Source organism: Sarcophilus harrisii, chromosome 1, assembly GCF_902635505.1.
Source record: "Sarcophilus harrisii chromosome 1, mSarHar1.11, whole genome shotgun sequence".
In the NCBI taxonomy this organism is placed as follows: Eukaryota; Metazoa; Chordata; class Mammalia; order Dasyuromorphia; family Dasyuridae; genus Sarcophilus; species Sarcophilus harrisii.
This window is the reverse complement of record NC_045426.1, coordinates 126841424-126868691: the sequence shown is the minus strand read 5'-3', so window position 1 is coordinate 126868691 and position 27268 is coordinate 126841424. Positions and strand designations below refer to the sequence as shown.

General features: G+C 35.0%; 1 protein-coding gene across 3 annotated transcripts; it reads right to left on the bottom strand.

The window, feature by feature from the left end:
* Nucleotides 1-32: 32 nt before the first annotated feature.
* Nucleotides 33-26289, bottom strand: IL7R (interleukin 7 receptor). 3 transcript variants are annotated; one of them, XM_031964166.1, is made up of 8 exons: nt 26073-26289; nt 20008-20146; nt 14247-14407; nt 11001-11158; nt 8391-8559; nt 3579-3684; nt 1315-1390; nt 33-761 (listed from the first exon to the last, which is right to left on the bottom strand). In XM_031964166.1, the coding sequence occupies exons 1-8, from the start codon at nt 26149-26151 to the stop codon at nt 279-281; spliced, it is 1371 nt and encodes a 456-aa protein (XP_031820026.1). In that variant the 5' UTR covers nt 26152-26289; the 3' UTR covers nt 33-278. The 3 variants fall into 3 exon arrangements, with proteins under 3 accessions (XP_031820026.1, XP_031820031.1, XP_031820033.1); XM_031964171.1 differs by having other exon boundaries at nt 3579-3678; nt 26073-26288; XM_031964173.1 differs by lacking the exon at nt 20008-20146 and having other exon boundaries at nt 26073-26287.
* Between the last annotated feature and the right edge of the window lie 979 nt (nt 26290-27268).

The window sequence follows — 27268 nt, the reverse complement described above, 5'->3', positions numbered from 1 at the left end:
AAGGCAGGTGATTTTGCACAACTCTTCCTCACTTAAATCAATTCACTTGCATGTCTGGTATTACCTCCTTAATGTCATGGTCCTCTTCTAGAATGAAGAACAAATAACATCCAAAATTTGATAAATGTAGATGTATTACAAAGAGAAAAGTTGTATTTTCCTTTTCATATTGAGTCTTATTATCAGAGACTGGATTCAGTCTAGGAAAAAGGGTCTCCAAGCCACCCCCTCTGTTCTCTTTGTTGGCTGTGATGTCCATATGATGGATTTCTTGAGGCTTACTTGTTTTGGTAGAAACTGGACATAGTGACATATGCGTCTTCTTGACTTAACCTCAGGTTTTCACTGATGGGTTGTTCTTGGGCAGTTGGACTTGGAGCCAAGACTCCTATTCTGAGTGGAAAAGGGAATGTTAAAGCATTGTTTCTGGAGTCGGAGTTAAGGAGCAGACCTCCACAGAAATGAGCTTCATTTTTGCTATTCTCTTGATGGTTGGGTGATTTTGAGGCTGTGACCATAGAAAGGTCACATGTATTCCCACACAGACAAGTTGAGGGTGAGTTTCCTCCATAAGCCAGTGGTGGGATGATGTTATTTTCAGATGGCCAGTCAGTGTTGAGCCCAATCTTCTCTGTGACATTGATGTCTCGGGGGATTGGGACTTGAAGAAAACCTTCCACTTCTTCTTTGGCTTGAATGCCATCCACTTTATGAATTGGATAGTCCAGGAAACTTTCTGGATTGAAACTGATGTTGTAATTCTGGATGTGAAAAGAGATAATTGGTTCAGACATTGAATTAGATGAACATGCTAACAAGAGTTCCTGACTATCATTCTTTCTGACAATGGATCAGGATATATATTTCCACAGAATATAAGTAAGTATTCCTCAGAAGATGGTAAGGCATGGTATTATTGAGATGTAAGTTTCCAGAAAAAGTTATAAATTCTGAACAGTGATTTTTTTGTTCCCTTTTCTAGACTAACTCTCCAGGAAGCCCAGTATCCCCAGGTCACTTTCACTCTTTGATAATGAAATCTTTAGAGGTGCTGTAGCTCTTTTAGAACTTGCATTCAGTGGTGCTATGGTCATACTCTACAAATCTGGGAAATCCATGGATAAGAGAATGAGACTAGTATCTTGTTATGGTCTTCTTCCCCCATAACTTGTTCATAGCATCCTTCTGGTCGCCAGATAGTGTTTCAGAAAAGGTCCAAGACTGTAAGCTCCACTACCCCTTATCCTGTAATCCCTCCCTTGGGATGCTATAATTTACTTATCTAATCTCTGAAAGTTTCAGAAAAAGTCCAACCTTTTGTGGTTTCCTACACAGCTGTTCCAGAGTCATCTTGTGGTCAGGGAGGTTGGGCCACAAAACCGGTTTAATACTGAAATGACAAAAATTGTTAATGTAAGAGGCAGTAGAAACAATGTGGTACAGCAGTACAATTTCCTACTGGATCAAAATTTATAAGAAGTATAATAGATAGAAAGCCTGTTTTGGAATCAGTAATATCAGATATAGACTAACAGACCATGGAAAGTTACCTAATAATAATATTTTTATATTTTTTATGTTTATGTTATACACAATATGTTTATTAAATATTTATATTATATATTATAAATTAATAATATTTATATAGTGTTTAAAAGTTTATAAACTACAAATATTTCATTTTATCCTCACAATAACTCTAGGAGGTAGGTATTTTTATTAATAATATTAATGTTATTATTAATAACATTATATATTATTATAATACACTATATAGGATTTATCATATAATTATATATTATTATATATAATATGTGACCTATTATATATATAAATATATATATCCAATATTCACAACTAACATGTAATTAATATATTATATATAACTTAATATATCATAATATACATTATATTATATACACTATGCATTGTATTATATTATGCATATAATATAAAATAAAATTATATCATAATATAATTAATTAATATATAAATAAACTATATTATAAATATTATATATAATTACATATTATATTATGATATAATATAAACTTATTTTATAATATATAAACTTATTTTATATCATTAATTAACATACACACAATTGATATAATAAATAAATAATATTATATATAATATATAATTATAATTAATAATATATATATATATAATTACTATATATTATATATGTTATATAGAGATATAATTAATAATATTAATATTATTATTAACTCTACATTTCAAATGAGGAAACTGAGGCAACCAGAAGTAAAGTGTTGCCGATTGGACTTGAACTCATGCCTTCCTGACTCTTTGCCCAGAGCTAAGTGTCTCCATTGCACCATCAAAGTTCCTCCCAGATAGCACTCTAAGATAAAATGAGAATTGAAACTAGTGTTGGAAGAAGCCTTCACAATGGGATTTTCTTACACTGATGAAATTCCAGATCTAGGAGCAAATCAATAAAAGTATTTATGAGGTTTGGAGTCTGTAATTAAATAATTGTAGAATTATGTACAAATTTTCATTTTCCTTAACCTCAGTTATATCTTCTCTAACATAGAGTTCTGATTGTACAATCTATAGGTTCTACTCTTGACTCAAGACTTTCTCTATTTTGTCACAAAAGCTTTTTTACTTTGACTTTATGGACTTGAATTTTTACCCTAGAAGTATGTTCCAGCCCTGCATTCTCTTTTTCCCAGAATATCCATTTAAAACCATCTCTTCATTTCTCCTCAAGATCCATTCCTGACTCTGTAATCTCTTTACCATGCTTCCTCAGGCCTTTTTTCCCCCTTTTATCCTCTCCTACATCTTTTTCATCTTTTCTTATGTTCTATCTTTCCCCATCAGAATATAAGCTTCATGAAGATTGGGACTGTGTTTTTGCTTGTATTTGTAATTCTAGCATTTAGCAGAGAGCCTGACACATAGTAAGGGCTTACTTAATGTTCATTGACTGGTCAAATGACCTCTAAAGTCCCTTTCAGTCTTATCATCCTATGGTGCTAGGTAACAGTGGGAAAAGTGTTAGCCTTGGTGCTAAATTCACATGGATTTGCAGAAAGGAAGCAGAAAATTCTAGATCATTGTGAAAGAGATTTTTTTTTTTTTTTTTTTAGCAAAAGAACAAAGCTGAATACCAATACATTATTTTTGATGCAGATATTAGAACCCAAAGTTGGCCCAATGGCCCATCCAGAAATAATAATTCAGGTTATTGAAGGAGAAAAATTTAAATTTTCCTCTTTCTTGTACTTCATTCTATGCTTGTTTATTATTTTTGATTTCCTAAGAAATACCTTAGGGGAAGCAGCCTGGTATGGTGGTAAGTTTACTAAATTTTGAATTTGAGGACCTGGGTTCCTTTTTTTCCTCTTTGGCCTCTTGTTTTCCCTCTCTATAAAAAGAGGGAGTTTGACCAAAGGAGGGAGTTTGAACTCTAAGGTATTTTATAGCTCTTGATTAATTATCCAGAAAAAAATGAGAATTAGCTGAGATGGGGCAGAAACAGTTGACTTTTCATTTCCTACAATGCCTTAAAACAATCTCTCTGAATGAGAAAAGGATCTCACCTTTTTTCCCATAGAAAACACATCACAACAATCCCCAGGATCCCAGAGAAGAGGCTCAGAGTGATGATGATGATGATGACCATGAGAGAATTCAGCTCTTCTGAAACTCATGGACAAGATTATTATATTTTATCTTTTTTTTCAAAAATCAATATCCATATCCACATCCACAGGCCTGGCTTCATCTGCTCCCCTTCCCCCTTTCATTTACTTAGATACTTTGGCAAGCTCATTTTTTGGGAAAGTGGTTCTGTAACTTGGAAAACAATTCATACAACAGTAACATGATGAAGAAAAACTAACTTTGAATAATTAAATAACCATGAGTAATGAAATGAAAGTCCAGAAGACTGAAGATGAAACATACCACTCATCTTTTACCAGACCAGGGATGAATTTAAAAGGGGGAGAGAGAGAAAGAGAGAGAGAAGGAGGGAGGAAGAGAGGGAGGGAGGGAGGGAGGGAGGGAGAGAGGGAAGAAGAGAGAAATTGTCAGACATGACCTATGAGGGAATATTTTTCATCAGGTTATGCAAGCATATATTAAAGACTTTGATTTTCATTTTCAAAAAAATCATTCAATAGAGAGATAATGAGTAGAACAGTGAGAAGGACATTATTAAAAGAAAAAAAGATAAGTAGTTGAATGTGAATTTGAGTAGCAGGATAATGAAATATACCTTACTTGAGAAACTGGCCCAACTAATAAGTCCATCCAATACAGCAGCAGCATCTTTATCACCTTCACCATCATTATTGTCATCATCATTTTTATTATTATCATTATAATTGTTATATATATTATTTTACTTTATATTTAGAATTGTGTATTAATAAAATTGTAATAATTTAAAAAAAACAGAAAAGGATTCTGTAATCACAGGACCAAGATAAAAGTGATTTTCTCAATGTTTTGGGGAATCGTTGCTCTACTAAATAGCAGTAATTTGAGTGGTGGAATTACCATGACTTGCAAGACGAAGTTTGACCAATCATCAAAGATGCCTGACATCTCACCTTCAATAGGAAAATAATTACTTTTTTTTTTCCTTAAAGCTTTTTATTTTCAAAGCATAAGCATGGATAATTTTTCAACATTAACCCTTGCAAAACCTTGTTTTCCAATTTCCCTCCCTTCTCGCTATATGGCAAGTAATCCAATATATGTTAAACATGGTAAAAATGTATATGTTAAATCCAATATATGTATACATATTAATACAATTATCTTGCTGTACAAGTAAAATCAAATCAAAAAGAAAAAAATGAGAAAGAAAATAAAATGCAAGCAAACAACGACAAAAAGAGTGAAAATGCTATGCTGTGATCCACATTCAGTTCCCACAGTCCTCTCTCTGTGTGGATGGTTCTCTTCATCACTAGATCACTGGAACTGATCTGATTCATCTCATTATTGAAAAGAGCCACATTCATTAGAATTGATCATCATATAATCTATGGTGTACAATGATCTCCTGGTCCTGCTCATTTCACTTAGCAGCAGTTCTTATAAGTCTCTCCAGGCTTCTCTGAAATCATCCTGCTAATCATCTCTTATAGAACAATAATATTCCATAAAATTCATATACCATAACTTATTCAGCTATTCTCCAACTGATGAGCATGCATTCAGTTTTCAGTTTCTTGCCACTACAAAAAGGGCTTAGGAAGATAAAATTACTAAGCAAAGAACCTTCCTGGAAGTGAGAACAAGATGTGGGCTAATTATAAAGATTCAGCTATCTGGGCAATTCAATCTAATTTAGTAAGCATTTATAAGTGTATCCTACATAGATGACACTGTCAGTCACTGCAAATACAAGGACAAAATGAACAATTGCTTTTGCCCTTGAAAGAGCTTACATTCTAGTGAGGTGGATATGCAGTATGATTAACACATTTTTCTCCCAATAGAATGTGAGCTCCTGTAGAATATCTATCTATCTATCTATCTATCTATCTATCTATCTATCCATCTATCTATCTATCTATCTAGTGCTTGTCACAGTGCCTGGTGCAAAATGGGTGCTTAATAAATACTTGTTGAATGATTGATAACTATATTCATTACTGACAATGGAGAGAATGCTAATATTGTAGTGGGGAATCAGGAAAGGTTACTCCTATGGGGCTAAGCTGAATTTTGAAGGAAGCTAAGGATTCTAAAAAGTGGACGAGAAGAAGTATTTATTCTTATTAATAGTATTTCATTTTTCGAAATACATGTAAAGATAGTTTTCAATATTCATTTTTGTAAGTATTTTTTTGTTCCAATTTTTTCCCTTCTTCCTTTCCTTTCCCTTTCCCCAAGATAGCAAACAATCTCATATAGGTTATATATGTATGATACCTTTAAGCATATTTTCATATTTGTCATGTTGTGAAAGAAAAATCAGATCAAAAGGGGAAAACATGAGAAAGAAAAAGCAAACAAACCAACAAAGGTGAAAATTCTATACTTTGATTCACATTCAGTTTCCATAGTTCTCTCTCTGGATGGGGATGGCATTTTCCAAACCAAGTCTATTGGAATTGTCTTGGATCACTGCATTGCTGAGAAGAACTAATTCTTTCATTGTTGATCATCACATAATCTTGATGTTACTGTGTTTTCCTGGTTCTGCTCACTTCACTCAACATCAATTCATTTAAGTCTTTCCAAGTTTTTTTTTCTGAAATCATTCTGCTCATCATTTCTTATTATATTCATACATTGTATACATCACACTTACATACAATAACTTATTTGGTCATTCCTCAATTGATGGACATTCATTGAATTTTCAATTTCTCACCACCACATAAAGAGCTGCTACTAACATTTTACACATGTGGGATCCTTTTCCCTTTTTTATTGTCTCTTTGGAATAAAGACCCAGTAGTGACACTGCTAAATCAAAGGGTATAAACAGTTTGATAGACCTTTGGCCATAGTTCCAAATTGTTGTCCAAAATGGTTGGATCAGTTTGCAATTCCACTAATAGTACATTAGTGTTCTAGTTTTCCGACATACCCTCCAATATTTACCACTAATTTTTCCTCTCATCTTAGGTCATCTGAAGGTGTGAAGTGGTACCTCAGAGTTTTAATTTGCTTTTCTCTAGTCAATAGTAATTTAGAGCATTTTTTCATATAAACTCTAAATAGATTTTATTTCTTTATCTGAAAATTGTCTATTCATAATATTCTTCGACCATTTATCAATTGGGGAATTGACTCAGTTCTCTCTCTCTATTTTAGAAATATGGCCTTTATCAGAAACACTGGCTATAAAAATTATTTCCAAGCTTTCTGCTTTCCTTTTAATCTTGGCTGCATTGGTTTTGTTTGTGCAAAAATATTTTAATGTAATGTAATCAAAATTATCCATTTTGCATTTCATAATGTGCTTTAATTCTTTTTTGATCATAAATTCAGCTCTTCTTCAAATATCTGATAGGTAAACTGTAATGGGCTGAGGTTTGAGTTGATGCACTGAGGTCCCAAGGACGTGAGGCTAAATAGTAATTGGACTATACTCTATTAATATACATGCTTGGATAAAGAATGGCCCCCGCCCACTCTCTGTGCAAATCCTGATGTGTTGTATAGGAAATGACAATTTTGGTGGGTGGAGGCACGGAGACAGGAAGAGAGTCTGAGAGAGATTGCTGCCTGGGTTCGGTTCTGGGTAGCTGCTGGTCTTGTGGCTTCTGGTCTAGCTAGCTTCTTGACTCAGCTGCTGACATTGTTATTGCCGATTCCCTTCTTCCTCCAAACTTTCTTCATCTCTGCTAAGAATAAAGATTGACGATTTCCCCCTAACCTAAATTCCTGACTCTGGCTGATGTTAAAATACACGGTCATCACAGTAAACCATTCTTTGCTCTCCCTATTTGCTTATAGTATCACCCTTTATGTCTAAATCATGAATAAGACTTTACCTTGATATATAGTGTGAGATGTTGGTCTTTGCCTACCACTTTCCAGTTTCTTCAACAATTTTTGTCAGACAGTGACTTTTTATCCCAGAAACTGAAATTCCTGGGCTTATTAACCCCTAGATTATTATAGTCATTGACTATAGTTTCACAGAATCTAACCTCTCCTATCTAATTCACTACTCTTGTTCTGATCTAATACTAAATATTTTTGATGACTTACATTTTATAATATAGTTTTAGGTCTGGTACAGTTAGGCCACCTTCCTTTGTAGTTTTTTTTTTCCACTAAGTCTCTGGATATTCTTAGCCTTTTGTTCTTCCAGATGAATTTTGTTATTATTTTTTTCTAGTTCTATAGACTAATTTTTTGGTAGTTTGATTGGTTTGTCACTAAGTAGATTAATTTAGGTAGAATTGTCATTTTTATTACATTAGCTCATTTTTATTACATTAGAGTTGTGAGGATCAAATGAAATTTTAAAAGTGCTTAGCAGAGTGCATATGGTAGTTGCTTAACAAATCCTTTCTTCTTCCTCCTTTTTTTTTCTTTCATCTTTGCTTCCTTCCTCCTTCTTTCTCTCCTTTCTCTTCACTTTACCTTCTTGTTTCCTTTTCCCTGTCCCTCTTCCTTCTTCTCTTTCCCTCCAGTCCTTCCTTTTTTTCCCTTCATCTTTCCTTCCTTAGCTCTTTTTTTCTTTGCTCCCTTCTTTTCCTCTTCTTTATCCTTCCCTTTCCCCTCCCCTCTCCATTCCTTCTTATTTTCTTCCTTCCTTCCTCCTTTCCCTTTCTCCTTTTATCCCTCTTTCCTTTATTCTTTAATTCTTCTGTTCCTTCCTTCTTCTGAAAAAGAGGCTACAGATATAAACACAGAGCATGATCTGAGCATACCTGCTTTGGGTCTTGATGGTGTCGTGAAGTAGACACTGGGGCTCCAATCACTCCAAGACCCAGCAAAAAAGTTTCCACCAGGAAGTGACCGTATTTTAACCTCATATGATGTGTTTGGTTGCAACTTTCTCTCCAGAAGTGTTACCTGAGGATATTGTGAGCTTATGTGCTAAAGAGTAAAAATGTAATATATAGGTTACATTGTTAAATAGTTACATTTGTTAAATAGGTCATATTCAAGTTGAAACAAGTCAGATTTAATTCAGTGATAAGGGCTTATTGTTTGAAGATCAAATTCCTTGGAGGTCTTCAACAGATTTTTAGTAAGACAATAAGTATTATACTAGGGAGATGAACCTAAATAATTTTATGTTATATAGGTGGCTATCTTTGTTTGTGGTCAGGGCCAGGAGAAAAAGAAAAGTGGATTAGGAAAAATGGATTAAGTAAACTACACCTCTGAATAGTGTCCATTTCATCCATCACTTCACTTCCATTCTCTGAACTGAAAAAGACAGGGGTGAGGAAGGTGGAACCTCTGCCCTGAAACTCATGAGCCTGACTGCAGATGATGGTGATAATCTCAAGCATGTGAGGGTGCAAAAGAAAAGGTAGAGGGATGCTTTTGGCTTGAAAGGAATAAACAATATCATTATCTTCAGAAGAATGATACCCGAATTATTTCCTTAGCTCAAAAGAGGCTATGACTTAGTGAAGACATGCAGGGATTCTTTCATTTCATTGCAGTGGATATGGTCCACATTGCTTATTGTTTGAGTAGGTATATTTTATGTTATATACTGGATTTTCCTAGTCTTTGTCTAAAATAATTGTGCAATGAGAAATCTTAAAAGTCATTTGCTCAGGAGAGGGCTTGAGGATGGGAGTTGGGGGTTGGGCCAAGTCTGGGAAGGTGAAGGCTAGGAAAAAGTAACCCTTTTGACTATTGACTGGGCCCAGGACATATCAACTATTGACTCTCAACATATAGACTGGATATTTTGGGGTCCAGCATCAGGAATATGGTGGAAGGGCCACAAAAGAATACAAGTAAAAACTGTAAGACATTAAAATAAATTGTGAACTAAAACACCAATTAAAATGGGCATTTTCTTATAGATAATAAAACAAAAGAACATGGAATGAGATAGTAAATTTTGAAGAAAAGGAGAATTGAGTTAGAAGGGGGAGCCTCTACTCGATTCCAAAAGGGGTAAATCAGATTTAAGCAGGTAGGATTATAGTAGTTTAGCCCAAAGTGGATTATTGGAAGGGAGACAATAGGTAGGTTTAGATAGGTCAGAAGCCCAAGAGGAGAATTTTTTAGAGATTAGAGACAGAAGTGGCTTCTTCATTCAAGGATCCAAGGGGCATGGATCAGGAGGGGGATGGGAAGAACAGAATGGTTTTTGGGGGTGAGGTGGGGAGATAGTATGAGAATGTGAGTGTTTGTCCAAGCCAGGGCTTCTGGATATAAAGCTTTCTTTAAGTTAAGAAATGTAGTATCTGGAAGGGCCAAGATTCTGACAGCTTTGCTCTAGCCAGTCTATTCATTAGAGATCCCAAAATGGCAGCACATTTAACCTGTGTAGCAGAATCACTAATTTTTGGACAAAAACCAAGAGGAATGATCAGAAGAGAATGAACTAGATGTATAAACTGAGATCTGACTGGGAGGGATCATATCGAATCACAGACCTTTGAAACATCATTGATATTTCCCTTTGAGTTCATCTGAAAGTTACTCCTGCAAACCCTTGAAATATTTATTTTCCCCGGTAATTGGAATAATGGAAGCCCTTTAAACTACTTTTTAAAAGAATGACAAATTATTTTCAGGGAGCAGAAGGAGGAAAAGATCTGTTTGTTGCTCTACTGATTTACTGGAGTCTTTCAAGTCCTCAGACCAGAGGAGGGATGTAATGTCAACTACAGACTAATAGAAGGAGATGGGCAGCTAGGTGGTGCAGTAGATGGAGCTCTGGAATTGGAATCACAATGACTCATCTTCACGGGTTCAAATCTGGCCTCAGATGTTTATTTAGCTTTATGCATCTGGATAAGTTAACCCTGTTTGCCTATTCTATAAAACAAGCTGGAAAAGGCAGCGGCAAAGCAGTCTAATATCTTTGCCAAGGAAACTCCAAATAAGGTCATGAAGAGTTCAACATGACTAAACATCAATAATGGAGGGGAAGAGCCCTGCAATCAAAGTTTTGATATTTGTTGTGCTGCTAAACCTAACTCCAGTGGACTTGGTCACAGGAGAATCTCATCCAGCATTTGGCCTGGTTTAAATGAAGTCACTAAAAACCTGCATATCCTGAAGCCACATGATGGAAGAGAATTTAGATTTTCCCACTTCTCAGAGTTAGAAAGGCATCTAGTTCAATCTTTTTTTACCTGATATCGGAGGCTTCTACATAACTTGTTGAAAACTTTCCTTTGAATGCATAGATAACAGAAGAAAATAGTGGTCTTGAAGGGATTCAGAAATATTAAGAATTAACTTGATTCTGATAATCACAAACTATCAGGTTGCCTATTTATTCTGCTGGGATAAAAGTGTAACAAGAAAATCAGGTGAAATAAGTGATATATCTAACTTACCATCCAGTCGTTTTTATTATTTTCTTGGTGATAGGCTACATCATGGATTAACTCTTTCACATAGTCCTTCCATAAATGTGTTGTATTGAATGTTAGCACAAAATCATTTGCTGCCTTGCGATAGGTGACAGATATGTTAAAAGGAGCTTCAGGCTTAACTAGAAATGATAACAGAAAAAGAGGTCAGTACAGAGGGCAGATAGAAAGAATTAACAAAGTACTCCAGAGCTCCCTGTCTTCTGAACCCCACTCTTAATTTCCCGGCCTACCTCTCAAGGTTTGTGAGGATGAAATGAGATCCTAATTGTAAAGCACTTATCACTTTTGCCTAGTACATATTCAATTTACAAGAAATGCTTGTTTTCTACCTCCCTTCCCCTGCCTGGCTCTAAAGGGAGAGCAAATCAAGAGTTTCAATAACATTATTATATTCAGCAGCAACTGGAGTGGGATACTTCAGTGGTTAGGTACCCTTAGTGCGGCAACTAAGAGTACCATTGACATGGCACAGAGGCAGAGTGGTGTGGTTTGACCTAGAGGAATACAGAGACCTGGGTTTAGTTCTGGCTCTACTACTATGAAATCTTGGTCTAGTCACCTGCTATGCCCTTCAAGAGCTATATCTAAAGCAGGGCTGCCAGGTCTTAGACCCTGGGCTCCATATTTAGAGGATACCTAAAGCACTTGCAGAGATACTTGCAATATTTTATAGAATTTTATTAGCAAGGAGAATTAGTTAAAATAGGAAGCTACCAGAGACCTCATTTCTTTCTTCCTAGGTAAATGGCTATCTGGCCCTTCCTGACCTGTTCTGCTTCTTCCTACCTATCCTCCTATAAGCAACTTCTAATCCATTCACCCATGGTTTGGGCTGCTCCAGATTGCCTGTGTCTACTCCATGGCTATCTATGCCCAGATGATAAAATCGCTACTTAGGTCCCTGACTTATCATCTAGAATATTTCAAATCATTTGAGTAAATAAAATAATGATGAGATGAAAGCCTGCTATGTTTGAGTTAGTGGAGATATAATATTGGAAAAAGATAGATTTCTGCCTCTAAGCAACTATAAAATAGTAGAGATATCAGATGAGTGTCCAAATAGCTATAACTTACAAATATGAGTTAGACTGTAGAAATTGCATTGAAAAGATCCATGTGGAGTGGTTTAAGAGATTCAAAGAAGAGGACATCATTTTTAGCTTGGAAGCTCATAGAGAGCTTCAAGTCAGTGCCAGGGGATGACAAGAACATTTAACTAAATGTTCCCCAAAGGCGAGATGACACCTGCACTGAATCTGGAAGAAAAGGAAGAGTAAAGATGGGGGATGAGGCTCCATGAAGATCTAAGAGATTGTGGAATAGCATAATGTTTTAGTTACATAAGGGTTGTTAGGATAGCAAGTGTCTCTAGTGTCTTCCAAGCTTGCTAGCTGAGCTGGAGACACTAGGCTTCCTGCCCACCTCTTGTAGAGTTCCCTGTTCTGCCCTAGCCCGAGGTCGCCCACTCACTCTGAAAGTGTGGTTGCTACTGAGTGGGTTGCCTGCTTATTTGCAGGGCTGATTTCAAACTGAGATAGGATCTATGGAAGGTCTGACATCTAACCAAATGTAGAGTTATAGAAAAAAGCAATTCAATGCAAACTTATCTCCTGTGGTAACTGAGTCTACTTCTCTCCAGTTTTGAAGGTTCAGTAGAATCAATTATGTGAGGAACTATTATAACATATTCAGTCTCTTGGACAATTCGTCTATTCTATAACACCACTCACCTGGGAAAAGACATTAATAGTTATCAGAAAGGCAAAGGAATGAGGGAGATGGGGACAAAAATAAAGATCAAAGAGGAAGTACTAGTCTTTTCTCCTGACTCCATTACTGATAGAACACTTTTTCCGCCAATCCAAATACTTTTCTTCTTTCAAGATCCAGTTAGTGTCTGCTCTTCCACTAAAAATCTTGGACCTAAGTCCATTTCTCTTTCTCTTCCTCTTCTTCTCCCTTTCCCCATCTTCCCTTTATGGAATTCCTTTTATGTAATGGCCACACTAATTAATCTTTGCCCACAGAATTAAGTCTATTATTCAAGCCCCAAAATCTGGTCCCAAACAATTCAATAAATTCCATTCAACTATATTTAACAAACACGAGTTGCTTGAGTTAGACTGCTGAGGAACCAAAGATAAAAATAATACCATCCTAAATCTCAAGACATTCTATTTGGAAGGACATAATGTACACACACATACATGCCCACATATGTACATATATCACCCCCCATATATATATACATACATATATCATTTATTATTATTTGGCTCTGTGAACCCACTGATATGAATCAATAAGCACATGTTTGTTTATCTGAATCAGTTGGATCAGTTGACCGACAAGTTGTTTATAATATGCATTTGATAAAAGTTAAAAATGATTGCTCAGTAACCAGTCAAGTCAATCAAAATGGTTAAATTGGAGGTGCACAAAGGCATAATCTTAGAAGAAAAAGGTTTCCAACCAAAGGAGATCAAAATTACTAAATACTTTTAAATATTATCTCAGTCTAGTTTTATTATAGCCATGTGAGATAGATATTAAGGTTTTATTATTTTCACTCATAATTAAGGAAATGATGGCTCAGAGAAATTATGTGACAAATCCACACAGCAAATACCAAAGCTAGGGATTGAAACTTGTTGGTCTCCTTATGGCATGCTAAATAACAATACAGCAAATGCTCTAAGAAAAATAAAGGAAAGTGAGGAAAGAGTCACAAAAAGAATTGTATTTCATTGGTGGCAGAAGGATCAAAGTCCATTCTTTTAAAAATTATTATTTATTTTTTAACATATTTTTCTTTTAAAATTTTGAATTCCAAATTCTCTCCTTTTCATCTTCTCCCCCACCTACAAAGCAAACAATATATCAATTATGTGTATGAAATTATGTAAAAATATTAGTCATATTTTTTTAAAGCGAGAAAAATAAAATGGAAAAATTATACTTCAATTTGAACAAAGTTCATTCTAAAGGTCATCAAGTGCTACTCCTCCTATCTTCGTTTTTTTTTTCCTAGTATATTGCGTCCATCATCATTTTTTTGGGAGGGATTAAATGTTTTCCCCAGTCTTTTGCCAGAAATTCTGAACCTCTTGATGTAAATGGCTCTCACAATCAGTCAATTTAATGCATTTTAAAGGGATTGTGACAGAGAGTATATTTAAAAATTTAAACTGTATAAGATCTTACCTATTTTGGTTATCTTCAGTGTTTTGCAATTCATCTTACTTTTTCTGAATATCACACACATCTTACAAGATTTAATCAGTGAGAATGATCTTGATTGTATAAAATAATCCTTTTCCCTTTTCATCATTATCTCACATCGTGAATCAGACATAAATGCGTCACTGTGGAATGAGATAGAATTAATATTAATCCAGGAATTATTGCTAATAATAATGATTCCATCTGCCAAGATCTAGCTGTTAGAAAACTAAAGGAGAGGATATCCTCCACTTCCAACTATGTAGGTTTGAACATAAAATCAGATGAACAATCTTGGCAGTCTGGTCAGAGCAGGTCTGTTGTCCACAAATGACTCAGTACTATAAAAAAATAGACTGTGAACAGATTGTGATTATTCTCCATAGAATGCCGGGCTTGACTAATTTTTTTAAATTAAAAATTAAAATTCATGACTTTTATATGACTAATTTTCTGATGAAACTCCCACCCTTATAGAACCCTCCTTTATAAATAAAGCCAAGTACAACCAAGTGACATTGTGACTTTGTTTAATAGTGTGTGCCCTATTCTGCACCAATAGTTCCTCACTCACATCAAGAAGAGGGAGGGATATCATTATTATTTATTTATTTTTTAAGTGAAAGACTGTACTATGCTTATTTCCTTCTGTCTGTCATCTGTCATTTTAAAGATGAATAGCATCTTCCTTCATAAATCCAAGTCTTTCCATGTTTTTTCTAAGTTGTTCTCTTTTCTTTTTTTTTAATAGTATTTTATTTTTCCAAATATAAGCAAAGATAGTTTTCAGCATTCACCTTTGCAAAATCTTGTGTTTCAAGTTTTTCTTTCTCTCTTCCCACCATTTCCTGACCTTCAAGACAGCAAGAAATCCAATAGAAGTTAAACATATGCAATTCTTCTAAAATATTTCCATATTCATCATGCTGCCCAAGAAAAATTAGATCAAGAATGAGGGAAAAACATAAGAAAGGAAAAAAAAATTAAGCAAACAACAATTTAAAAAAGGTGAAAATACTATGCTTTGATTCACATTCCAGCATTATTTTAGAAGGAAAATGATGTTCTCCTGGGATTAGAGATAAAGAAAGGGGTGAAGCAAAATGGAGAATTACATTAGGGATATTTTCTCTCCTTCTTAACAGAAAAATGTTTATCTCTAATTGTTGGATTTGGGTTTTGGGTATGATTGAATGATTTTATATATATTCTTCTTCTCATTTTCTTGGTATAATGAAGTTATAATATTATGTGTTGGTTCCTGGACTTTCTAAAGAGCATACTGGGAATTAATTCTGAGGTAAATCTGCCACATTCATATGATATTGCTGTGATACATGCTTACAAATAATTATATATATTCACTTGTAGGGAATCACTAAAAATTACTGTAATGAAATATTTAGAAAATACATATGTAGTTTATCAATAGAAGTTTATATAAATCAAGACAACAATAGTAAAATCCTATATTATCTCAGTCTAAATTTTTTTTTTTTGCTAAGTAAATAGATTTTCTTAATGCTTTGTCTTGGGGTTTTGAAAGACCAAACAAAGACATACTCACCTATGTTTTTTTTTTTTTTTTGTTGTTGTTGTTTTTGTTTTGTTTTGTTTTGTTTTGACTAAGGTCACTTTGAACTGGTGCTACCATACCCCCTTTAAAATTGGGAGTTTACATTTTGCATTCTCATTAATTCTTTTATCCTGGCATATTAACTCGTTGAAAGTTTGAGTATTTAATTTCCACTCCTGTTGCTAAATGTACCATCCAAATAATTCAATTCTAGTATATTTTTGACATGGTGCTTAGCTGCATGAGTTCTAGGAAATATAGTTTGAAAAAAACAAAATTGTCTTCTTTCTGTTCTTGAAGGAGTACCTGGAGACAGAATGGGGAATTTGAGTTCAGATTTTCCTGGGCTGCTGAAGAGGAATGATCACTCTTATTGTTAAGGAGGCGATGGAAGTATCTAGCAGCACAAATGATGGGAATAGATGGTCTGTGGAAGAAAGGAGCACTAGGATATATTCATTAGAATATATGGGGCAATTGGGACAGGCTGTCGGGAAACTTTGACAAATTTCTCCTTGGCCAAGAATCTAGGCAGCCAGCCAGTGTGGATGTTATCTATTTCATCTTTTCATGTTTTATATCCAGATGAAATTTCCTGAAATCTCTGGAATCTTTCATATGATGATACCATAAAAACTCTCTCAAAGTTCAGCTAACACAGCCCAACTTAACCCTAGTCATTTCCCATGCATGATTCTCTCTCATCATCTCAGGCTTCTGCAAATATGGATTTTAAGCTTTTATAGAATAAACTTTTGCTATTTGGAAACAATCTCACATTTTATAGTGTTGTGACTATAGAACTAATTACTGTTCCTTCTTCTTCTCCCATGTTTCATTTGAAGGCATGCCTTCAAAGAACCTATCAATGATTTTTGGTGAGCTATTCCTGTAATATTTTTAGTCCAGGAAGATGAATCTGGATCAATGTAATTTTAAAATCCCTTTAATTCATCTGAATGTTGGCTTAATTAAATAAACTAAGAATTGTTACAAAGATATTTGCCAGGCCATTTTTATAATAGAAATTGATCCCAAAGTTAATTGGAGTATAATTAATTTGAAGTTTATGATATATTTGAAAGCAGCTAAATGGTCATAGCCCTCTACTTCTCAAGTGAATTTGATTTCACATACTCTATACGCACCTAAGAGATATCTATATCTTCCCACCGAAATAGCTTTTAAAGAACTGCCTGCTAGCTAATGCCAACAGAGTCAGGTTTTCACATCACTTTCCAGAATCACTGAAATCTAGCAGCCTCATAGGTGGCTAGATGTCTCAGTGGATAGAGTGCTGGACCTGGAGTCAGGAAGTTTTGAATTCAAATCCAGCCTCAGACACTTACCAGCTGTGTGACCCTGGGCAAATTATTTAACTTCTGTCTGCCTCTGTTTCAAAATAGGAATCTGCAAAATAGGAATAATAATAGCACCTACCTCCCATGGTTATTGAGAGATTAAAATGAGATAACTGTAAAGCATTTTAGAAACCTTAAAGTATTATAGAAATCTATTATTATTACTTCTATTGCTGCTACTGCTAATACTACTACTACTAGTATTATTTATCTTATTTCTATCAAAAAACTTAACTACTAATGAAATGCCAAGTTGGGGATATAGATGATAACTTTGATGGCTTGAAAGATCTCATTCTGTGAATCCATTGTAGGATTATAACCTGACACAATTCATCTATTTCTCCTGGAGAGCCCCACTGGAAATAGCACCAAGTGGAGCCATCCTTCCATCCCTGTATCTCACATTGCTGTGAACTTTTCCTGGGCTCCTTTCTGTCAATGCTCCCTTCCCCTTTTCTCCTCCTGTCCAGCTATTGACCTCATTTCCAAGCCCACCTCTTCTAGAGAGTACCCAGAATGTACTTCTCCATTCTGACACATAGGCTCGTTAATTCTCTACTTCCCAATGGTGGTCAGGCAGTTGGTTCAAATTTCTTCTCTTCTCACCCTGTAGTACAGAAACTCTCTTCCCCCCTAAAGAATCTTGTGCTTTGCTATCTGTTCTGCTGCTGCTGTGTCCTTATGAACTCTATGCCTTTCCATCTATCTAGCTACCTAACCTCCCTTTGTCTTGTCTCCTCTAATTAGAATGTCTTTTCCTTGAGAGTACGAATTATCTTCTTTTTCTATCTATATACTTAGCATTTAGCACAGTGCTTGGCATATAGTACTTAATAAATTCTTTTTCGTATATTACTTCACAGGACTCATAAAACAGATATAGAAATAGAAATATCAGAAATATGCTGTGAGATGAATCCAAATATTTGACAGTGTATGGGAGCTGTACCATGCCAAGTACTATGCAAGAAAAGGTAGACTGAATGTTTATCATATGTGTGCATTTAACCTGCCAATGCCCCCAGGCAGCTAAGACTATGAATTGCAGAGAAAATGCTAATTTCCTTTGGTAGAGAAAGCTCTCTCACTATGAATTTCCTTTGTTAATGAAATCATAAAGCCAGTTATGTCATTGGTTCTCTTTGAAAACAAAAGATAAACAACAATAACAGACCCAGTAGGCACTGTGAGAGATTGTATTGTAGCTGAGTAGCTCTAAGACATTGGAATTATCCAACCTCTTGGATGCATGTTCTTTCATTATGCCACAAACTAAATTGCCTTTTATATTGTTCCCTTTGCTGCTTGTCTCCTAGTATTCATGAGAATGATGATCCCAATTTTATCTATAGATGTGTGTAAATTTAATTAAATTAAGCAGATATTTATTAAGCAAGAGTGAGCAAGGCACTGTGCAAGGAACACAAAAGTCATGGAAGTCCATAGTTGATTCAAAGCAACATGGTGAAAGGGCAGCTAGAAATATTTTTTTTCCTTTTCTGAAGAGGTTTTGATGTAATTTTCCTTTCAGTAATTTCAACCAGGATTTGGGATTAAGGTTCTTTAATATGGACTTTCATAATCATGTAAATCTATTCCATTTTTCATGTCTGTTGCTCATTTTACAGTTAGAAGTTGACAGGTAAAGAAAAATTGGTATTTCTTCCTTGGGGAAATGAAAGATTTTATAAAGATGCTCAAGGCATTTGAATATATTATGAAAGAAATAGGTAAGGAATGTCCCCCTCCTTTTATGGCCAAGTAGATAGGGTTACTATATAGAAATTCTGGGCTTCATTCATATTTAGACTACCTAAATATAAAGAATGAATGAGATAGGGCTGGTTTGGCATTATCAGGATGGTTCTGCAGCTGCCTTACTAAGAAAAATGGACTAGATGCAACCTGTGGTACACTGGATAGAGCAATAGACCTGGACTCAAGAAGCCTGAATTCAAATTCAGCATCAGATACTTATTAGCTTTGGACTTCTGAGTAGGTCATTTAACCTCTGCCTCAGTTTCCTCATCTGAAACAGATGATAACAATAGTATCTATTTCCCAGGACAATTATGAAGATAATATGGATATAATATTTATAAAATCCTTTGCAGATCCATAATGTACTATCTAAATATTAATTGTTGCTGTTGTTAATCTTGTCATTAAAGATCTATTTGCCTTCAATTAGGCTTGTGATCCTGTTCAAATCACTTCACCTCTCCTATGCTTGCTTTCCTCATCTAAGAAAACATATGATTTATATGTCCTCTAAGAGGAAAATCTCTGTTAAACTTAATAGAGTGTTTCTACAATTGGTGGTTATGGAGAAACACCAGAGGAATTTGGAGCTATAATGATCTGCATGACAGTTTGGCAGCTGGGCCAGCAAATTCTGCTAAATGAATATGAACTCCCATCCTTCACTTCCTCTGCTTTTCTTTTATACTTTCTCTCTTTCATTCTTTCCTAGAATCTAGGATGTAATATCGATCTAAGGAGGAAATAGGAGCTACAGAATTACCAAGGAGAGAGCGTGAAGATGAATTAAGGATCAATGTGTTTATGACTATACAATCTCTATGTGTTCATGCATATATGTATAGATGCATGTGCGCATCTAGTAACAATCTTTATAAGGGAATTTAGGACATTCATGAAATGACAGAGTTGGTTAATTCTGACATCAATATAAAAAGTCCCTTTTTTTGTTAGAAGGAATAGACACACAGGGTATTACTAAAGACTTCTTAGCCTCTATCCCTGCAAAAAATAAAAACAAAAAACCACAATAATTTCTCACCATAGTTTGAGCTCCAAATAGGTGCTATTGACTGATGAGTCATTGAAAGAACAAGTCAGTGTGTGCTGCTGGCCATAGACTTGCAATTGGCTATAGCAAGTAAAGTCATAGTCATCTTGTTCCTCATCTCCAAATTCATCTAGAGAGCAACACACAGTTTATTAGTCAAGCAAGAGATTTCATTAATTTGAAATGTGAGATATCTAACAGGGAATGGACTTATTATTTAAGATACTTTCAGAGAGGAGCCAAAGGCTAAAGTTAGCTTTTTAAAAATAAAATAATACTCATAAATAAAAACAATCATAAATGGAGTGGCCTTGGGGAAAGAGGAATGAGGTTAAAAAATTATCTAACATGTACCAAGAAAAAATTTCATAATTTAAAAGATGCACATAATGTGCTCTCTTCAACTTAACATATCTAATTTGTATTATATTTATTTATGAATATGCCATCAATTACTTATAATAAATAGCAAAGTCTTAGAGGGAACGGATTGTTTTCTTTATCATTGCATTTCCAACCATTTTAGCAGAGCATCTCACACATGGTATTTATATAGGATTAGAGAGTTAAAGATATAAGCAAACTTAGAGGTCATCTTGTCCACCCTCCTATATTTCACAGATGAAAAATTGAGTCCCAGAGACATATGTGACTTGCCTAAAGTTACAAACATTCCAAGTGGCTGAGCGAGGATTCAAACCCAAATTGTCTGATGTTACACTCAGCCTTCTGTCCATGACATGCTATGTCTTAGCCATTTAATAAAATTTAGAAATTTGTTGAATAGCTGAAAGTAATAGACTTTGTGCAGTAATTGAATGTGTTTATTCATTCAGATTGAATTTAGCTTTGCCACTTGAATGAATTAAAAAACATTTCTTAAGTACTTTTTATTGCCAGGCTCTGTACTGCAGATTCAAATAGAAAAAATGACAGACAGTATCAACTCTCAAAGGGCTCACTCTATAATTGAAGAAGATGATAATAAAGTTCAGTTATATCCTCATTTTTGTCATCTGTAAAAGGTGGGTGGCAGATAAAATGAGTTCTAGGGTTCCTGCCAGTATCAAAATTTTCTGTGATCTTTTTGTTGCTATATTTGCTTGATTAATTATTAAGTCAGAGATAATTCATATCATGAAGAATTTTAATTTAAGATTTCATTACATTTTCTTTTTTTTCTTTATTAGAGAAAAAGAACCAATAAGCATAGAAATAAAACATATATTTATTAAGAGCCCACTACGTACCAGGTACAATGCTCAGCATTTTACAGATATTATCTTATCTTAGTCCCATAACAACCCTGTGAAGTAGAAGCTATTATTGTCTCCATTTTACAATGGAAGAATTTGAAGCATTTAGATTAAGTGAATTGTTCAGGATCATATAGTTAATAAGTTTCTGAGACTAAATTTGAACTCAGGTCTCCCTAACTTCAAGCCCAGCATTCTATTCACTGTTTCACCTAGCTGCCTTTGATAATGACACTTGATATGTATGTAATAATAATAAATAATAGCTAGACACTGTGTTCAGCAATTTATAACTATAATCTCATTTTATCCCCATAACAACACTGTGAGGTAGGTGTAATTATTATCTCCATTTTATAGATGAAGAAACTTAGGCAGCAGAGATTATTGACTTCCAGATCACACATCTGTTAAGTGTCTGAGGCTGAATTTGAACTCAGGCCCAGTATGTACTATTCACTGTACCACCTAGCTGCTTCCAATAATAACAACTGACGGTTATGTGCTCTAAATAATTACAATAACTTTCAAACATTATCTCAATTTGCTCTTTTCACAATCCTATAAGACAAGTGCTACAGATGCTTATTTGACAGATGAGGAAAAAGGCTGAAAAGTTAAGTTGTCCAGGGGCATATAACTAGTAAGGTTTCTGAGGTGGTATTTGAACCCCAATCGTCCTAACTCTAACATTATGCATTGTTATGCTTATTATTACAGCTCAAGACTTGAGTCTCCATAGCTCACTTTTCCTATCCACTTGCTATAGGATCTTAGTTGAAACTAAGACTTACAACCCCACTGACAGATTATGATATACCAATTTATTTCAGGAGGCAACTGGGATGATAAAAAGACTCTAAGTTTAGAATGGGAAAACTATCTAATCAGTCTCGATTACATGAAAATTAAGTTTAAGAAACTTAACTTAGAAATGAGAAGACTTTGGGGAGACATGATTACTATCTAAAAGGTGGTTATTTTGGAGAGAAATAAGACTTTGGCCTCAACAAATAGAACGAAAGACAATAGTAAAAGCTGCAAAGAAGCAAATTTAAATTTGATGTCAGGAAAAATTTCCTAATGTTTAGAGCTATCCAGAAATGGAAATGGCTATCTCAAAAGGTGGTGGATTGGTCATCCTTGGAAGTCTTCAGGTATTGATTAGATAACTATTTATTGAGTTTGTTAGAAAATCTAACCTATTTGGGGGTACCTATTTGGTTATAGGTTAGACCAGGTGATTTCTCAGTTGTTTTTCAACTTTAAAATTCTTTGCTGGTCCCATGAAGGCAGAATTTCTGGGTAAGACATTTTCTAGGAAGTTAAGAATGATCACACTGAATCAAATCCATAGACCATTCAGCTCAGGGCTGTAATTTTCAATGGAGGGGCAAAGAACATGCATTCTTCCTCTCCCTGATGTAAGACTTAAAAAATAGGCATATTCAAGCCTCTATTAGTCACTGTTTCTAGTTCCTAAGATTGTCACAGCTGTTTGATTCCGCTGCTATTAGATGTACTGCATCTTAGGATAAGGAGTTTCTTTTTACATTTCATAACTGACATGTGAAGTAGCTTCTTCCTTACTTGTCTTCCTTTAGCTTGTTCAAGTTTCAAAGGGTATGAGTATACATTGACCTGAACCTCACTTCATGAATTTAGGGAATCCATCATCTCCCCCTTCATATTTGCTTTCCCAAACAGAAAAGATTTCTTCCTCCTACTTTTTCTTCCTCTTCTTCTTCTTCCTCCTTTATCATCATCATCATCATCTTCTTCATTATCATCTTCATCATCATCTTCTTCATTATCATCTTCATCGTCATCATCATCATCATCATCATTGTCTTTTTCTTCTTCTTCTTCTTCTTCATCTCTTCTTTGTTTCCTCCTTCCCCTCATCCTCCTTCTTCTTTTCTTTCTCTTTCTTCTCCTCCTCCTTATTTTCCTCCTCCTCCTTTCCTCATCTTTGTCCCTACCTTTTCATTTCCCATTCTATCAGCTCCTCTTTGGATCTTTTATGGTTCTAACATGCACAGTCTTAATCATATCCTATTAATGCATGGGACAGACTCTGGGACATTTGGTAGAGGATTGGGGTTCAGATCTGTGATTTCATTGGCATGAGGGAATTTCTGGTATGGAGACTCCTCTCTACCCTCACTAATGCTGATCAACTACTTGCCTGTATTTTATGGTCTTAGACAGTTGCCTAGAGCATTGATAAGTAATTTGCCATAGTTCCATAATCCACTAAAAATAGAACTTGAACCCCAGTCTTCTAAGACTTACCCTTTGTCAGGCTTCCTCATCATGGGTTAAATCTATCTAACTCAAAAGAAATATGAGATCAGTCTATAATTTGATTAGCACTAGTATTATAAAGATGTTTCTTGGTATTGGCTACACTGTGTGTAGGGGTCCATCATCCTTTCATTAAAATGCTTAATCTATCATCTTATATCTTGGTTCTGACACATACTAGCTGTATAACTATGGACATGTTTCTCTACCTCATTGAGCCTTAGTTTACTCATCTGTAAAATGGGAATAATACCTGATACTCTCTACTCAGCAGGGTAATTTTGAGATAGAGACTTTATAAACCTGTAATAGTTATATAATTGTGAGTGGGTGAAAATGAAGAAACAGTCTAAGGATGCTGCTAGGGGACCATCATCCCTGACCTTACCAGATTTTTTTTTTTTTTACTTTGCAAATAATGTCTGGTGAGTACCTGGAACTGTCAAAATCCAAGGAGGCTGAAAAGTCTACTGATGGCTCAGAGGATAATTTAAATATAATCTCTGAATTTCAGACACTTGACTCCTTTCCAGGTTCAGTTCAAGCATCACTTCTTTCAAGAAACCTTTCCTGAATCTGCTAGTAGTCAATGCCTCTTAACCAATTGTTTTTATTCAGTCATTCAGTTGTGTCCAACTCTTGTGACACCATAGATCATAACACACCAATGTTCATGCAGTTTTCTTGGCAGAAGTACTGGAGAAGTTTACCCTTTCTTTCTCTAGTGAATTAAGACAGAAATTAAATGACTACCTTGGGATCACACAACTAGTAAAGGTCTGAGCTGCATTTGAACTCAGGAATTCCTGACTCTAAACTCTGTCCTCTATCCACTGACTCATCTAGCTGTTTCCTAATCAATTACTTTGTATTCATTTTTCAAAAATTCTACTTTTACTCATCTATGGTCATATATTGCCTCTCCCTAGTAGAACATAAGCTTTGTGTCTCCAGCACTTAACTTAATGCCTGACACATAATAGGGTCTAAACACATGCTACTGAAAAATTGATTAATTTACTAACTTGTATCTAATCACTCCCAAATTAAAATATTTCAGAGTTGAGGTGACTGTTCTCCAAAGGCATATATGGTATTTTCCTCCTTTTTCGCAGAACTTAAAACACATTTCAAGTAAAAACCAAATTTTCTGCTTGAGTCATATTTCAGGATTTAAAAGAGATCATGTAAAAATCTGATCACATTTAAGATCACTTAAGATCACAATGTGTGTTAACGTGCGTTTTCTCTGTTCAATATTCATCTTCTTTTCAAAGTACAAGCTTGCCTTTACTATGAATTAAGTATTTCTGTGAAATGATTCATGATGTAGTCAAATTGTGAGAAAATGTCAACTATATGACTTTTGTGCTTGACGAGAAAAAGTCAGTGATTTCCCTATTTGCTAGTTATATTATGTAAAATATCTAAACTGAGTCATCAGAAGTAGTGGGTTTGATGCCATCTCTTGGGAAATGTTTCAAACTATCAAAGTAAAAGAACTTAATTTACTGGAAGAAATTGATATGAACAAGTTCCCAAAATACTGCTGTTGCTTGCCTTTTATAACTGCTAGAAGTTTTATGGATTAGTGCTATCTCATTGTATCTGTGTTTCCTAGCACTAGGATTATCACAGCAATGATTCATCCTCTCATTTAGACTTATTAATAGTGGTTTGTTAAAGAAAATTAACCTATTCAACATCTCTGGTAATCTGACTTCAAGGAAATTGTTCACTTTTTTTGACTAATATCTTCCAGAAAATTTAAAATCAAATCATGGGGTACTGTGAAAAGAGCAATAGTCTGGGAGACAGAAGAACTGGATTCTGGTTCTGTGGTGGCTCTTCTATAGAATGGCAAATTGTGAGGGATCTCCTAGATGGGAGGAAAACTGGGGCTATCCATTCAACCTCTCTAAATGTTTTATTAACTATTGAATAAAGGTGTTGGATTCTACCATGGCTAAAATCACTTCTTGTGTCAACTTTTGTGGTCTCATGTTAAAAAGCTTTAGTGGGGCTTCTCAAGCACCATAGTTTTGTCACCAAATTCACACTTCAGGAGTTCCCTAAAACATATGGAGCAAACTCACAGGATGCAAATGGCACGGAATTTTCTCGTTGGAATCAACTTTCAAAATGTATTACTTGTGGAAATTATAAGTCTTTATCCTTTTAAAGAAATGATATCTAACAGATTTAAGGTCCAACTTTCAGTAATGCTAGTACTTTTTTTTTCTGGATATTTAAGAGTTAAATTATAAAGCAGGAGTCAATATGAGTACCATTCTCCAATGCTCTTGATTCCCAGAATAAACTAGTTTTCAAATTATCATCTAAATCCTTAGTCCTGATCAGAAGCACATGCCCTGGTCCTCGTCACTTTCCATGAGTCCCCAAAATTCTCATGACTGAATAATTCCCCTCTCCCCTCCCCGCCCCAAAGTGTCAAAGTCCCATAATCCTAAAGAAAAGTTTAAAATGACTCACCATCCTGTCCGAAGCCACTTTCTCCAGAAGAGTGAAGTAAAAAGAATATGATACCAAAAATTGCACTGAAAACTGTCATTTTGAGAGAGAGAGGGAGAGAGAGAGAGAGGAGAGAGAGAGAGAGAGAAGAGGAGAGACGAATCAGAGCTAGTAAGAACCAATGCCTGTGTAAGTGAAAGAAAAAGTTGGAGATGCGGCTTTATAAACCAGCACTAAGTAATTTTGTCTTGCTTAACCACAGCCAGGAGGAAATATAAACACATGAGAAATGAAGACAAGTGTCAGTAACAGGAAGCCTGAGTACTTGAAGAATTGTAGTAAGTAGAGGGGACTGCTGACTTTTACTGGAAATAGGGGTTTGTGAGTCTTTGCTGAAGCTCCTGGGTTCTTCTGGTCTCCCCTGCCTCTCAATTTGTTGCATAACACAACAATGGTTACAAATCAAGTACCTACATGGTTCCTCTTCTCACAGAGAAGAAATAGCCACATAGACGGGCTCCACTCAGGATACAAAATACCTATTGTTAAAACTGAACAAATAATGAGGTCCTTCCAGTTCTCCAGAGGGTGTGATTTCTTACTTGAATGGGGGAGATTATGTGCCCTCCAAAAGATTTTTTATCACAGAAGTCTTTAAAATAAACTAGCTCCTTAGTGCTCTCTAAGAACTAGTTCAATGTATATTCAGTCAAATGCAGGTTTCTTGAGGGCAGAAACTGTGTTTTGCTCTTTGGAGTTTGTCCTGCATTTAGTACAGTACCTGACACACAGCTGGTGCTTACAAAATATTTGTTGAGTTGGATTTACAAAAACCTAATTTGACCATAATTTTTTAGAAACCTTTTGCATGAGAAGAATTCATTGTTCCCTTTTTGATCAGACATATTATTTCTCTAAGGTCAAATCACTAAATCACTATATATTAACATACAATGAGGTTTAGTGGATAGAAAACTGATCTTGGAATTAGAATATGGGGTGAATCCTCTAACATGTATTGACCATACGATTCTGGTTAAGTCATTTAAACTCCCAGTGTTCTGGGAAATGATCTAGAATTGTAAAATTGGAGAGAAGGTGATACCTGCATTGATAGAAAGGGGTTCTTCATATAGGGTTTCCCTATATAAAAAAAATCATAGATAGTCATTTCTATATGTATATGTGTATAGAAATACTCTATATGGAAATATGGA

Bases quoted from the DNA above. Each gene is read 5' to 3' on its own strand.
- IL7R (XM_031964166.1), bottom strand. From the start codon at position 26,151: ATGACAGTTTTCAGTGCAATTTTTGGTATCATATTCTTTTTACTTCAC. The intron at 20,147-26,072 runs GTGAGTCATTTT...GTTGCTCTCTAG, and splicing joins AAGTGGCTTCGGACAGGATG to ATGAATTTGGAGATGAGGAA. The intron at 8,560-11,000 runs GTAAGTTAGATA...TTTACTCTTTAG, and splicing joins ATAATAAAAACGACTGGATG to CACATAAGCTCACAATATCC.